The sequence below is a fragment of the Moschus berezovskii genome, chromosome 6 (genome assembly GCF_049115385.1).
Source record: "Moschus berezovskii isolate FMDL1 chromosome 6, NW_MosBer_1.0, whole genome shotgun sequence".
NCBI lineage: Eukaryota > Metazoa > Chordata > Mammalia > Artiodactyla > Moschidae > Moschus > Moschus berezovskii.
In genome coordinates this window covers 79561639-79575334 of record NC_142465.1, presented here as the reverse complement: position 1 = coordinate 79575334, position 13696 = coordinate 79561639, and the positions used below count along the sequence as shown (strand labels likewise).

The 13696-nt window shown below is 49.6% G+C and overlaps 1 protein-coding gene across 1 annotated transcript in view; it reads left to right on the top strand.

Annotated features, from left to right (window-relative positions):
- Positions 1 to 13696, top strand: part of MYH9 (myosin heavy chain 9) — an 88236-nt gene that overhangs the window by 30447 nt on the left and 44093 nt on the right. Inside the window, exons 2-3 of the mRNA XM_055396450.2 lie at positions 1826 to 2177; positions 5994 to 6150. Of these exons, the coding sequence (XP_055252425.1) occupies positions 1845 to 2177; positions 5994 to 6150 (490 nt within the window). The 5' untranslated portion in view covers positions 1826 to 1844. The remainder of the gene's footprint in view (positions 1 to 1825; positions 2178 to 5993; positions 6151 to 13696) is intronic.

Genomic DNA, 13696 nt, shown 5'->3' with positions numbered 1-13696 from the left:
ACTATAAAACCACTCAGATGTGAGGGGTTCTTACTTTATCATCTTTGTTCTGCAAATGAGCTTCAGAAAAAGCAAACACACATGGGCTAAAGTTCTCCTGGGCTATGCATTGTGAGGGTTACGTTTTCACATTAGGCCCCAAAAGGGAAGCAGTCATTACTTACTCTTCACGTTTCCTGGAGCCTGACTTCTTTCCTTTTTGCCTTATTTCTTGGGGCAGTGGAATTAAAATCTGTTGGCAACATACTGGTGTTGTGTTTTCTTCTCTTGGTTGACTCCATGAAATAAGAAAGTTTTTTTTTTTTTTTGCCCATGAAAATCTCTATTCTTTATTAGTATCATATGAGGTCTTCCATCAACTTTGTTTCAAACTGAGATCTTCTCTGCAAAAAACACTTGTGAGAAACTGAACAGTAATCTGGGCTATGAAAAAGCCACTTCTCTGAGATGAGCTCAGATACAGATTTCCAGGGATTATTTGTGCTAAGAGACTCTACCAGGGGATGCTGGTAATTTGCATTAATTAGGCCTTTTTCACTCTCACTTTTAGCTGACAAAATCCGTTGCCGTGAAAGCTTTACTACACAATCCATTTTACCCAAAGGTAAAGTTTTAGAGGAATAATCTTTATTTTTCTTCACTGCTTCTTTTTCTGGGCCATTCCATATTTCAACATTACTCTGTGTCTTCCATCGAGTCTTTTCCACAGGCGAAATGGAAACAATGGGTTTCAAGAGCTTTTTCCCTTGTCCTGAAGCATGTTTTGATTTATCTGAAATTGTCTGAGCCACCAAGTCCAAGCTTTTAGCCCCCTGTAGCTTATCTGCTTTGGTGCACATTGCTGAGCTCACTGTGTCTGAACTCGGAGCACTGTGATAGTTTAATTTAAGCAAGTGCTCCAAAAATAAGGCGCCATGCCTAGGACCTTCAGAAAACTGCTGGCTCATACCTTGAGGCCAACATCTCCTACCCCGAGTCCGCTCAATTTCCCTCTGCTGCTGCTGCTGCTAAATCACTTTAGTCGTGTCTGACTCTGTGTGACCCCATAGACGGAAGCCCACCAGGCTCCCCCTTCCCTGGGATTCTCCAGGCAAGAACACTGGAGTGGGTTGCCATTTCCTTCTCCATGAAATAAGGAAGTTTTTTAAACTGGAGACTTACACTCTGTGCACTTGTAGTCAGTTGCCTGTTTTGGGCTCACTAGAAATCTGTTGTTGTTGGAAGTCTTCTTAAACTGTGTGGTCACTTTCCTGGCCTTAGTGGGTGTAGCCTAGTGTGACTATAATTACATCTATCCAAGATTCTTATTATGCTCATCATTTGGCACAATTGTTGTTTATAGATTTTATAGATTTGATTATGCATTTACCGTAGGATACATCTTACCATTAATTCCTTACACAATCCTTGATCACTTTTTTCTTCAGCAACGTACATCTTTCTCCTGCAAGTAGAGAGTGAGAAAATTTTGACAAATTATACAACCTGGTTATCTATAATTTACTTACTATAATGCTGTACAGTTTGCAAAGATATGAGATGAGTGATCTTAACGTGGCTGGTGTGGTACATTCGTTCCGTTCCGTCGCTCGGTCGTGTCCGACTCTTTGCGACCCCGTGGACTGTAGCCTACCAGGCTTCTCCGTCCATGGGATTCTCTAGGCAAGAATACTGGAGTGGGTTACCATTTCCTTCTCCAGGGGATCTTCCCAACCCAGGGATCGAACCCGGGTCTCCTGCATTGGAGGCAGACGCTTTAACCTCTGAGCCACCAGGGAAGCCCATGTGGTACATAGCTAACCTTTTATCCTTTTTTCTCCCTTAGGTCCTGGCTGTAAGTCACCATGGCGCAGCAAGCTGCCGATAAGTATCTCTATGTGGATAAAAACTTCATCAATAACCCCCTGGCCCAGGCCGACTGGGCTGCCAAGAAGCTGGTATGGGTGCCTTCTGACAAGAGTGGCTTTGAGCCCGCCAGCCTCAAGGAAGAGATGGGTGAGGAGGCCATTGTGGAGCTGGTGGAGAACGGGAAGAAGGTGAAGGTGAACAAGGATGATATCCAGAAGATGAATCCACCCAAGTTCTCCAAGGTGGAAGACATGGCGGAGCTCACGTGCCTCAACGAAGCCTCAGTGCTGCACAACCTCAAGGAGCGCTACTACTCAGGGCTCATCTACGTAAGTGGGCGGGGCTCTGCGTGGGTGGGCGGTGCCAGGACTTATCTACATAGGTGGGCGGGGTTCTATACAGGTGGGCGGTCCCAGGACTTATCTAAGTAAGTGGGCGGGGCTCTGCACGAGTAGGTGGTTCCAGGGCTCATCTACATAAGTGGGCGGTGTTCGCAGTTGGTAGTATAAGGAGATACATTGACTTATCTAAGTGGAAAAGTCCTTAATGGACCAGCTTCGCCCAGCTTTCTATTATGTAATATGGCAGGTGGGAAGGATTGAGGCCCAGAGAGGGCAAGGGATTTACACACACATCCAGGTGTTGGCAGGCCTGAGACTGGAAGTCAGGAGTTCTTGATGAAAATATTGTATGGACCAAATTAAAAGCCCCCTTCTCTTGGGGTATTAATATTGAAATTCAGAATTAGTGACTTGCAGAAAAACAAATGGGCTTAAGGAAACATTGCTTATCTGTGGAGGGGAGATTTGAGTAAGTGCTATTGCCTGGGCAGGGGACTCTTCCCTTGGTATCCTTGTTGACTTATGTTAGAACTACTTTGTTGGCCTCTAAGAAATGGTCCTGCTCAGTAAAGCAGAGTGATTCAGGTCATGCGAGTTGGAGCCTCCAGGACCTGGTTCGCATTTTGGCCCTCCCCAAACGTTTGACATGGCTACGTGGGGCCTCACTTCCCCATCTGCAAGGAGTTGTGAGAACATTGTAAAGCACCAGCCAATCCTGGGCTCATTCAGGCTTGGGCTCTGTAGCTGCTGCCATTTGTTGTAGGTGAAGGTAACTCTGACCCTCTGCTCGGCCTTTTGTACGTGTTGCAGTTAAGCTTGGGTCCTGTTAGAGGACCGCTGAGTATGAAACAAATTGGTGGCCTGCACTTGCCTATCAGCATACTGAAAATGGGAATATTAGTTATGAAAGTGTGTTAGTTGCTTCATCTCCCAGAGCACGTGTTTTGCTCTCTAGGCAGGCATGGGTCCACTCCTATAAGCTCAGGGGTAGAATCTCAGCCTTTTTTCTGAAACTCTTCAGCTGGAGGCATCAGGCATCAACTCCTGTTTTTGCATCTTTGCTGTCCTCTCCCGGGCACAGACCCTCTTGCCTCCGTCTGTCTGGCCTCCTCAACAGCATCCTCACCAGAAGGAAGCTGATTGTCTGTGCATTTGCCCTAATGGAGACCCCAGCAGGTGCAGGGCTTTGGAAAGATCAAAGCTGCTTGGTGGGGCTGCCTGGGCAAGGGGGCGTCACCTCATTCACAGGCCCCCCCGCCCCCTGCACACGAGCTTCCAAATTGCGACCCTGGGAGCCTTTGTGTGGTGTGTTTGCCTGGCGTTGTGGGCGGCGTGGGGTAATTCTGCGCCACAGCTGCTCTGTCTGTTTCTTCAGTGGGGGGAGGCCTGGGGACAGGGGGCGGTCGGGCACAAAGAGCCTCTGTGGCCCGTGAATGGAGCAGCTCCCTGGTGTGGCCGGGTGGGAACGGAGCCACTTGCTCTATGTCTGTGGCCCCACGGACTTCCAGTGCCATGGGCTCGAGGTACAGCCTCCTGCCTCCCACCTGAGGTGCAGTGCTCATTCCACGGGGCTTAGTTTGATAGTCCACTGATTTGATGGGATTAGCCCAGAGAATTTTGAGGTCCTCTTGAACCCCCCTCAGGACCATCTGCCCACCCAGCTGTCAGAACGATTTGTCCTAGTAAACCCCAGGCTCCTTCTGCTGTCACCACCAGCTGTTCCCAAACATCTGGCCCCACTGCGCACCCTAAATGTGTGGCCACGTGTCCTTCACTTTCATCAGGCTGAATTTCCTAGAGTGTGGGTTTTCTCAAACCCCAGGAACAAAGCATGCTTGTTTCTGAGCTCCTGGGATGACTTCGCTGCTGCCTGGTCTGCCATCACGTCCCCACCCGCCAGTAGTGGAGGGAAAACCAGAGGTTCCCCAAGGCGCTCCTGTCTTCTCATAGTACCTGAGCTGGAGCTTGGTGATACCACATGCAGACGCTTTGCTTTAGAGCTTTTCTGGTCCCTCCTGAAAAGAGTAGTTGGAGGGAAAACAATTGACTGATTATCCCAGGAAGAAAGGAAATTAAGGGCCTTGCATCCCCTCCTCCAAGCAGAAGAGGCAGCCAAACACACTTGTTCATGTCCCAAGCTCAGCTGCTCTTTTGCATGCGGGCCAGTGCGTGGTTGGTGGGTCCCTCTGGAGTTCTGCTTTCAGCCTAACTGCTGCTTGGAATGTTCAAGACCTGTAGCCCTTGGCCAGTGCTGGAAAGGAGCTTTGTCCTCACTACCAGTTCCCATGTGGATCCTGTGTTTGGATTTGGCTACAAGATCCACCCTCATTTTTTGTGAGACTGGAGAGGGCAGGGGTGGAAGGGCCTGGACTGATACATCCACAGCCCCTCAGATGTGGGCTGCTGCTGGATCCAGAGGCAACACTGTGGACAGTGAGGGTCAAGGGCACTTGTAGCAAGGGAAACAAAAAGATGTGAGGAGCTTGGAGAGTCAGCCTGCACAGCCAAGGAGGTCTGCACTGGTTGGGGGTGGGGAAGGGGGGTTGTGGGACCTGGGTCTGCTCCCAACTCTGCCAGGAACCTGCCCTTCGGTCTTCAGCTGTCCCTCAACAGAGTCCGGGGCTGCAGGTGTGTGTGAGTCATGGCTTGTGGGTCTCGCTTCGCCTGGCTTCTTTGGGGCCTTTGGCCTGTTTTTCTTGGGAGAAGGTGCTTGTGTTGCTCCAGCTGCCTAAAGAAAGCTATGTCCCTCAGTGAGTACCCGTGTCCCCTAGGTGGTCTTGGGAGTCTTATCCAGGTATTAGGAGTCTGTCTTTTTCTGTGTGTTGGGGGGTAGGGGGTGGCGAGGGAAGGTCTTTGAAGAAAAACAAAATAGCAGGGAAATTATTAGAAAAAGAAGACACAAAAGAAAGGCAGGTCTGCCTAGACCGTTGCTACTGGAGACTGCTTTCCTGAACTACTCTGAGCCCCTCACTCAATGAGGATCAGCTAGCCTGCCTGTGCCAATTTTACAGATTGAGAAGTGGAGGGGGTGGTTAAGAAACTTGCCCTTGCTGGGATTTGACTCTGGGGTCTGATTTAACCTGGTGAACTCAGACTTGGGATGTCAGGTATGTTCCCAGGAGTCTCACTTTGAGTGCTGATGAATTGAGTTCCCCTTCAGTGGAGATCTGAGTCTTGGAGAAAGTTCATGGGGGACAGGACAGTGGTCTTTATGTTTTTTTTTTTTTTAAGAGATCTTCATGTTATTGTCTCTGGAAGATTCCAGGGAGGGGTTATCTGTCAGTGATCTACTCTCCTACAGAGGATCTAGATGGTTGGGGAGCATAATGAGTCTTTCCCAATGCTGGAAAAGTTTTGGCCTGTATATCTTGGAAAGTCCTTCAGGATAGAATAATTTGTATCTTCACACAGTTGGCTTGCTGCAGCTGCATCCTTTTCCCTTTGTGCATCTCTCACGAAAGCAAACACATCTCTTATTGTCCTTACATCTGTTTCATAACTGGACTCCTACTGTCCATGAAGCTTGCCCTATATCTTGCCCAAAGCACATGCTTGTTGATACACACAGCTGGCAGCAGTCTTGCAGTCAAGGGAGGCCCCCCACTGAAAGAGCAGAAATGCTGGCGGTGCCCCCATGCCTCAGCAGGTCTGCTGGAGCAGGACCTGGAAAACCTGGGGCTCCAGGAGGTGCTTTCACATCAGGCTGACTTGGGATCCTTGGAGGCGGCAGACATTTTGCCACAGAGTTTCCATGACATTGTGAGTCAAACTTCCTAACCCATTCCCGTTTGTCACTCTTTTCAGACCTATTCAGGCCTGTTCTGTGTGGTCATCAACCCTTATAAGAACCTGCCCATCTATTCTGAAGAGATCGTGGAAATGTACAAGGGCAAGAAGAGGCATGAGATGCCCCCCCACATTTACGCTATCACAGACACCGCCTATAGGAGTATGATGCAAGGTGAGTCCCTCAGCCTTCCAAGGGTCTGTCTTTACCTGCAGCCTCATCGTCACAGCCATGGTGATCCTGTGGATTGGTATCAGTGGTACTGGTGAGGAGCTGTGCATTGAAGTCTGTAAGCCATTGCATGAGAGCCAAGGCTGGTGGCTGTCGAAGGTGATGTTTATATGTTGATAGAATATTGTAGAAGCGTTAAAAAAAAAAAAGTGCATTTCCTAATTATTTTCCCAATTTCTCATGCTGATCAAGAGCTCCTGTGCCAGTCCTCTGACTTCCGGGCTGCCTCTTCTACCTGTTATTCCCTTTCCTCCATGATTTTAACCTCTTCCTCTCTTCTCCACAGTCTGGAAATGTGTGTGAGTTTTTAGGTCTTTTAAAAAAACAAAGTCTCTCCTGGATTCTGTGCCCTCTGTAAGTTGTATCTGCTCTCCTCCATCACAGTGAAGCTTTTTAGAGGAAGTATCCTTGCTCACTGCCTCCATTAAGTACTTTTCAGCCATACTCCTACCCCTGCACATCATCTGCTGCCCTCCCAGACTGTTGGTAAAGGTCATCCTCCCTCCTGTGGAGCTCTGGGTTCTTATCTTACTTAACCTCTCCTAGGATTGGACAGTCTTGACCACTTCCTTTTGAAAGCCCTTCCTTCTTGTGATTTTATGGTTCCCTAATCTCTACGGCCTGATTCACATCTTCTCCCCTATTAACACCTGTTGCTCCTCAAGGTCTCATCCTCTGGACCATGGCCCCACCCACTTCAGTGGCTTTGCCATCACTTTCCAGCTGAGGACCAGCTCTATTAGTTGATTGCTGCCAGCCCACTGTTCCCAGATGCCATTTCGCCATCCACCCAATCACCCAAGCCTGGAACCTGATTCATCTTACACTGTCCCTTTTTTAATTGGCCTGTTGCCTACCTCTCCAACTTCCTGGCTGCATGGAACTCCTTATATTTCTCCAATAGGCCTTTCTGCTTCAAACCACCATACCTGTTCCATGTGCCTTGCAATAGCTCGCAAGTCTCTACTCTTTTGTTAAAGACGTAACTGAAGTATTACTGCCAGCTAGGGAGGATGTCTGGGCTAACCCTGGTAATACTTTGACTTAGGTGTGGACCAGGCCCATGTTCAGAGGAGGCAATGGCAAGCCACTCCAGTAGTCTTGCCTAGAAAATCCCATGGATGGAGGAGCCTGGTAGGCTGCAGTCCGTGGGGTCGCTAAGGGTCGGACACGACTGAGCGACTTCACTTTCACTTTTCACTTTCATACATTGGAGAAGGAAATGGCAACCCACTCCAGTGTTCTTGCCTGGAGAATCCCAGGGACGGGGGAGCCTGGTGGGCTTCTGTCTATGGGGTCACACAGAGTCGGACACGACTGAAGTGATGCAGCAGCAGCAGCAGGCCCATGTTGCCTTTATATTCTCAGAGCTTAGCCAACTACTTAGCATAGGGTTATGTTCTCATATCTTATATTGATAGTGGTTTTTCATGTCTTATTACATGGGCATCCTGTTTTCTTTTTTTCTTTAATCTTAATAGTCAATCTAGGCAGTGGTGGTGATGAGTCTTGCGTTACCTTTATCCCTGGTTTAGTGGTTTCAAATGGCAACATTGGGTCTGTCTTGTACCATCCACACAGTGCTGTGGAAGGTGTTTCATCACCAAACTTGGTGAATTATGTAGGATGTACAAGTTTGACCTCCCCTTTGGCTCATGTTCGTGTCTATGAAAATTCCTTGAGGAAGCCAGCCTTTTAGTTTTAAAGTAGGATGTCGGTTTCAGAGTGCTAACTAGAAGAGTCTGGTGGGAGAACATTCTGTGGGATTCCAGAAGAGCCTGAGTCTGTCTCCAGAGGTTATGAGTCAGTTTTCTCCTGGCTCTCATAATTGGTCTCATGCAGGCTGGAGTCTTCTTGAGCTCTGCACTGCTGAGTTAGAGCACGTTCCCACACTTGGATCCTGAACCCAAAAGGTTTTTTTCTAGCAAGTGGGCTTTTTCACTTTCTCGTCAAGCCATTATGATAAGAATAAGGTAGTGATATACTGTAGCATCGGAGAAGGCAATGGCAAGCCACTCCAGTACTCTTGCCTGGAAAATCCCATGGATGGAGGAGCCTGGTAGGCTGCAGTCCGTGGGGTCGCTAAGGGTCGGACACGACTGAGCGACTTCACTTTCACTTTTCACTTTCACACATTGGAGAAGGAAATGGCAACCCACTCCAGTGTTCTTGCTTGGAGAATCCCAGGGACGGGGGAGCCTGGTGGGCTTCCGCCTATGGGGTCACACAGAGTCGGACACGACTGAAGTGACTTAGCAGCAGCAGCATACTATAGCATGTCTCCAGGAATTGGAATTTCTGAAATTAGACTGCTAGCCTTATTTCTAACAACCTGTGGGACTTCTTCCCAAAGAGATTTGCCCAAGTTACATGTGTTCAACCATTATAATTTTGAGGGACAACAGTCAGCTCTACAGGTTGGAGTTAGTTGGGGAAAAAAGGAAAAGGGAACTTGCAGAGGACTAGAGCTTTCCTCTATGTTGAGCAAGAAGTCTTGGCTGTAATGGACTGGCCTTGACAGGAACCAAGGAGCAGCCTCAAATTATGAGGGCAAACGGCGGTTGGGTGTTTTCATCTATTGGAGAACAAGGATAGGAAATACATCTGAAGGCATGAGGAACTTCGGGTCTTACTGCTTCTCTTTAATGATCTGTGTAGGTGCTGGGTCCACGTATTTTCTGAACGTCAAACTAAGAAGTTTTCACCCACTCTCTGCCTCATGCTGGACTTGGTGCAGCTCTTCAGCCCCCATGTTAACCAGGGACATTTCCCAGTTCCCTCTTGTTGCACATAGTTGACCAGCAAAGCAATCAGCAACAGATTTCTTGTTCTTGAGACAACAGGGAGGAAGTTAGTTAACAGAAGTCGCCCTGTTACGACAAGATGGCTCACCAGTAAAGAAAGTTCCCAGGAGGAGTCTTTGGTTCTTGCCCTAAGTCAGGTAATAACAGTGGAGCACTGGGGTCCTCAGGTTGTTAGAATCAGCTTCTCTCTTTTGGAGAGAGTGTTTAATACACGCAGCCCCCCTGACTTTGAGAAACACAAGTCTGTTCTCTGACACATGCATCCTAAAAGGCACAGCCAGACGGTTCCTTTCCTGCTTTTTCTTGAAATGAGAACTAGAAAAAGATTTCGTCCCTTAGCTGGCTGTGGCTTATGACATACTGGCATTTATTCTGCCGAATAGGGGAGTTGGTGGCTTTGTCTGGGGACTTTTATGAGAGGCGCTCTTTGACTTCTCCTTGGGACCTCCCTTGCCTTTCATCTCTTAAATGCTCTGGTCTGCCTGTAAGTCCTGATTTATGCCTGCTGTCTTGCCGTTAGTATTGACACTGCTCTCTTACTTTCAGAAGCACCCCAGTTTGGATGATAATAGATCTAATTTATCTATTTCTCTATTTGTTAGACTAAGCCAGGGTTTCTCAAACTGGCACCACTGACATTTGGGCTGGATACTCACTCTGCTATTGCCAGCTGGGTGGGGGTGAGACTTATCCTGAGTATTATGGGATGCTTAGCAGCATCCTGGCTTCTGCCCTCTCGATGCCAATAGCACCCTCCCTCTCCAGTTGTGACAATCAAAAATGCCTCCAGACATAGCCATTGAGCAAAATTGCCCCCACTTACTTCATGGGACTAAGTATTGCAGATGGATTTTATTCTAAGTATCAACTCTGATGAATCAGTAGTGCCTTGCCTAGCCCTGTGTTGGCAAGGATCTGAGACTCAGTGCCAGAGAATGCTGGGATAGATTAGTGCTGTCTGCCATGGGCACAAGATGAGGCAGGGCGGCACATGGTACTCAAGATTAGGCTATGGAGGTAGGAGATGGAAAGTGCCAGAATACTTGAGTACATTATTCTGGCACTGGAAGCTCTTGCAATCTGGGTGGAGAGACAGACATGTTTGTACACAGATCTGTGGCCAAAGCTGTATAACAGGATGAGATGCCACCTATACCTGGTGTCAGCACGACTGCAGCAAGTGTCAGGTGTCTTGAGAGTTTAGAAGATGTTGCCGCCGGGGCCTGGGGTGGTAAGAAAGTCACCACGGAACACCCCGTGAAGGTCGGATCCTGTGGAAAGGCTGGCAGGTGTGTGTCAATAAATGGTTATGGCACAGCCCAGGCGTGCCTGGCCCAGTTTTGTTTGTTTTAATCCTCAGCCTTGGGTTTAATTAAAGTTGTGGTGACTTGGTAGATTCACCCTCCCAACCTTGGCTTTCCCGTTGGGTTAATTTGTTGTCTTGGGCATTACTGGGTCTTCCTACCTTGTGATTGACGCATTCCTAAGGATTCTGTAAAAAGCGGAAGGCTTTGAATGATCTGAGGCTGGAAAGATGAGAGAAGACTGAAGGCATATGTCAGCTCTGAGGGACAGGGTACCAGGGGCTGCCCTGGGGAATTTGGGAGTCTCCCTCTATGGGAAAGACGGCCTGTGTTTTCACTGGAGACCCAGCCAGTTAAAGAATTGGAGCTCAGTTATGTCCCCCAGGAGGAGAAGAAAAGGACTCTCTTCTATGTTAATTAGTTAGAATACCAGGTTTGGTTCACTTTTGGTGACTCTGGTATTTTAATGAGCTCCCAGCATTGCTGAGGGGAGGGGCAGCAGGGTCTGCTCTCATTCCAGACCTGAACTAATCCGAGAACTATTTAACCCTTTGCTCCACGCTAGTCCCATCTCTGCTCCTTAATGGAAGCTGTCCCAGGGTGGTTGGTCACCAAGGGCTGGGTGAGTGTCCACCTGCCTCTCAGTGCTTGAGTAACCTTTCTGGGTAAGCAAAGAAGGGTAGAATTTGATCATTCTCTTCACATTTGAGGACATTCCTCCTGCCTCACAGGCCCAGAAATGTTAACTGACTGTCCAAAGGCCCCCAGAGAGCCAGCCCCAGAAAGCAGTTCTCGCACTGCCACCCTGGTGCCCATCCTCCAGGGCTCTCCGCTGCTCCTCCTCCCTGGCTGGAGTCGGAGAGATGCTCCCTGTTGGCTCGGCCGGTTAGGACCCTCTCTCCACCTTCCCCTGGCCTTGGTGCTGTTGTTCCCATGGAGCTGTCTACCCTCTAAGGTCTTCCAGAGGGAAAGTGTTGTGTCGGGGAGGCGCTCGGAAGTGCTTCAATGGCCCCTGCATAAAGCAGACTCAGGACAGGCAGCCGAGGAAGCCGCAGATAGGACGATTCCACTTAGGCAGGAATGTGCCGGCCAGGAGGCTCGGGCCCTGCCAGGCAGCCCCGCCAGCCGGCTGTACACAAAGGCCCTGCTGTCTGCAGGGAGGCCCAGAGGCAGCGGCTTACCCTACGGCCGCACTCTGTCGCCCCTGCCACCACACGGTCACCCCTGCCAGCCAGCCAGGCGGCTGTGTTGGATGCAGCCCTGCTGGGATTGGGGGCCTGAGAGGCAGGCAGATACACCACAGCAGGAGGGTGGGGGGTCCAGCTTTGACAGACACGGCGCTTTGGGAGCAGGTCGTCAGAGGAGTCTAGTCTGCTGGGTCTCTCTTGGCCTTACTTTGAAGGAGAGACTTGCCTTGTGAGCAGAAAGTGTATGGAGAAGAGAGCACGGGGTTTGGACTAGTTGGAGTCTGGCCCTGTTGTGTCCCGACTGACCGGGGTCGACTCTGGGCCTTCATTTTCTCGTCTGCCTCTTGACTGGATAAACGAACTTGGCAGGGTTACTCCAAGGATCGAACGAGAGGCCGTGTCCTGTGACGAATGTCCGATAGAAGGTAGCAGTGGGACCTGGAGATGCCATGTCTTGAATGAACAGTCCCTGCCTTCTGCAAGAACTGCTCATCATACACTCTCCCACTTGCTCGAAGAAGGTGATAAGCAAATGCTTCCTCAGGTGGCTTCTTAAAGTCTCCTCAGTGAGCCTCCTCCGACAGGCCAGGCTCTGGGTACCGGCACGCACAGGAAGTGGCTCATCTAGCTGCCATCCCCGCAGCCACCACGTGGCACACAGGCATGTGCTGGCAGATGCAGCCTCCAGCTTGTCTGATCTGGTCCTTGGGCCTTGGGGTTGATGAGGCCTCGAGGGTGGGTCTTCAGGAGGGTGTCGTGCACACAAGAGAGTTCCTCCCTGGCTCTGGAGCAATCCTCTGTTTATGTGCTGGTGGGCTACCAGAGGGGCGTTGTGACAGGCAGCCCTTGGCCTGCCACCCCAACCGAACCCGCACATAGAGGCTGCTTGGTCAGGCCCCCCAGAAGGAAAGTCGGCTCCTGGAATGAGGCTGCCTACTTACAATGTGGTCACGCCTGTCAGTCTCATTTCTATAAAGTGTTCTTTCCAGAAGAGGAATCTGTGGTTAATGGGTCCTTTTCAAGGATTCAGCTCTTGGCTTGCTTTTTTGTTTTGTTTTTGATTCAACCTAGCAGGCCGGCTTTACTTTGCTCTGGGCCGACTGAAGTGGGAGAGAAGAAAGAAGAGACCTCTCGGAACCTGAAACTTTGCGGGTGGCCGAGAACTTGGCCCCATGTCTCTGTTACTTCACATCTCCCTTCCCGCAACATGCAAATAACAAAAACTCACCTGCAACGTCTCTAATGGCTAAGCTGCTTTGTGCTTTTAACCTGTCTGCTGCCTACAAGCTTGTTTTTCCTGTTTTCTCAAGTTCTTGGCTGCAGACCCCAAGAGAGTGTGTCCCGGTATGTCAGGGCTGGACACTGGTGCGCTTGGAGGAAAGGATTGCTTTCCTTTGCCTGCCTGATTTCTGGAGTTAAGCTATCAGAGGAGAACAAGATAAATTCCTCCGAACTAAAGAGATAAGGGAGCTGAGAGTCTGCAGGCGTAAAACTCAGGATAACATCAGGGGCTTCTGTAAAATTCCTCTAGTCTTGACCAAGGCTAATGACCCAGTGTCGACCTTTGTAGTAACTCCATGCTTCTGGCAAACAGGTGGTACTGATTGGGGCTCGGGGTGTCATTCCAACTGGACTTCCTGATTGTTATTTAAGAGCTGGTCTCTCCAACCCAAGGTGGATTGAAAACACACTAGGGCAGACCTCTAAGCTGAAAGCCAAGAACAGAAGCCATGTTCTGGGGGCAAATACTGGCCCCACAGTCCCCAGCCCATCTTTTGTTTCATTTGATTGTCCTTCTTGAGACATTGGATCCCCTGGCTTCTGCAGGGCGCATCTTCACGTGCCACTGCGGTCTGTCTCCCTAGCATTGGTGTTCCTGGTTCTCTAAGTTGGACTGAACCCATGAATGAGACGTTCACAAAGTCCACTGTCTCCTGGGAGGGGTGTTTATGCTCCAGCTTGAAGCCAGGTTTGTCCTGAGCTTGCCTGGTGGTGTCCGTCTCATTCCCTGTTTGTGTCCCTTTGTCTTTCCTGCCTATTCTCTCTGCTGCCGAGCTGTGACCCATGGCTTAGTGCTCTCTGTCCAGGACTCCTGCCTGTCTTCCCACGAGGGGTTATTTCAGCGGGTAAAACTGGCCTCAGGGGTTGTTAGGTCTCTCCAGATGTCCTCATGACCTTTGCTGTGGGCCGGCTA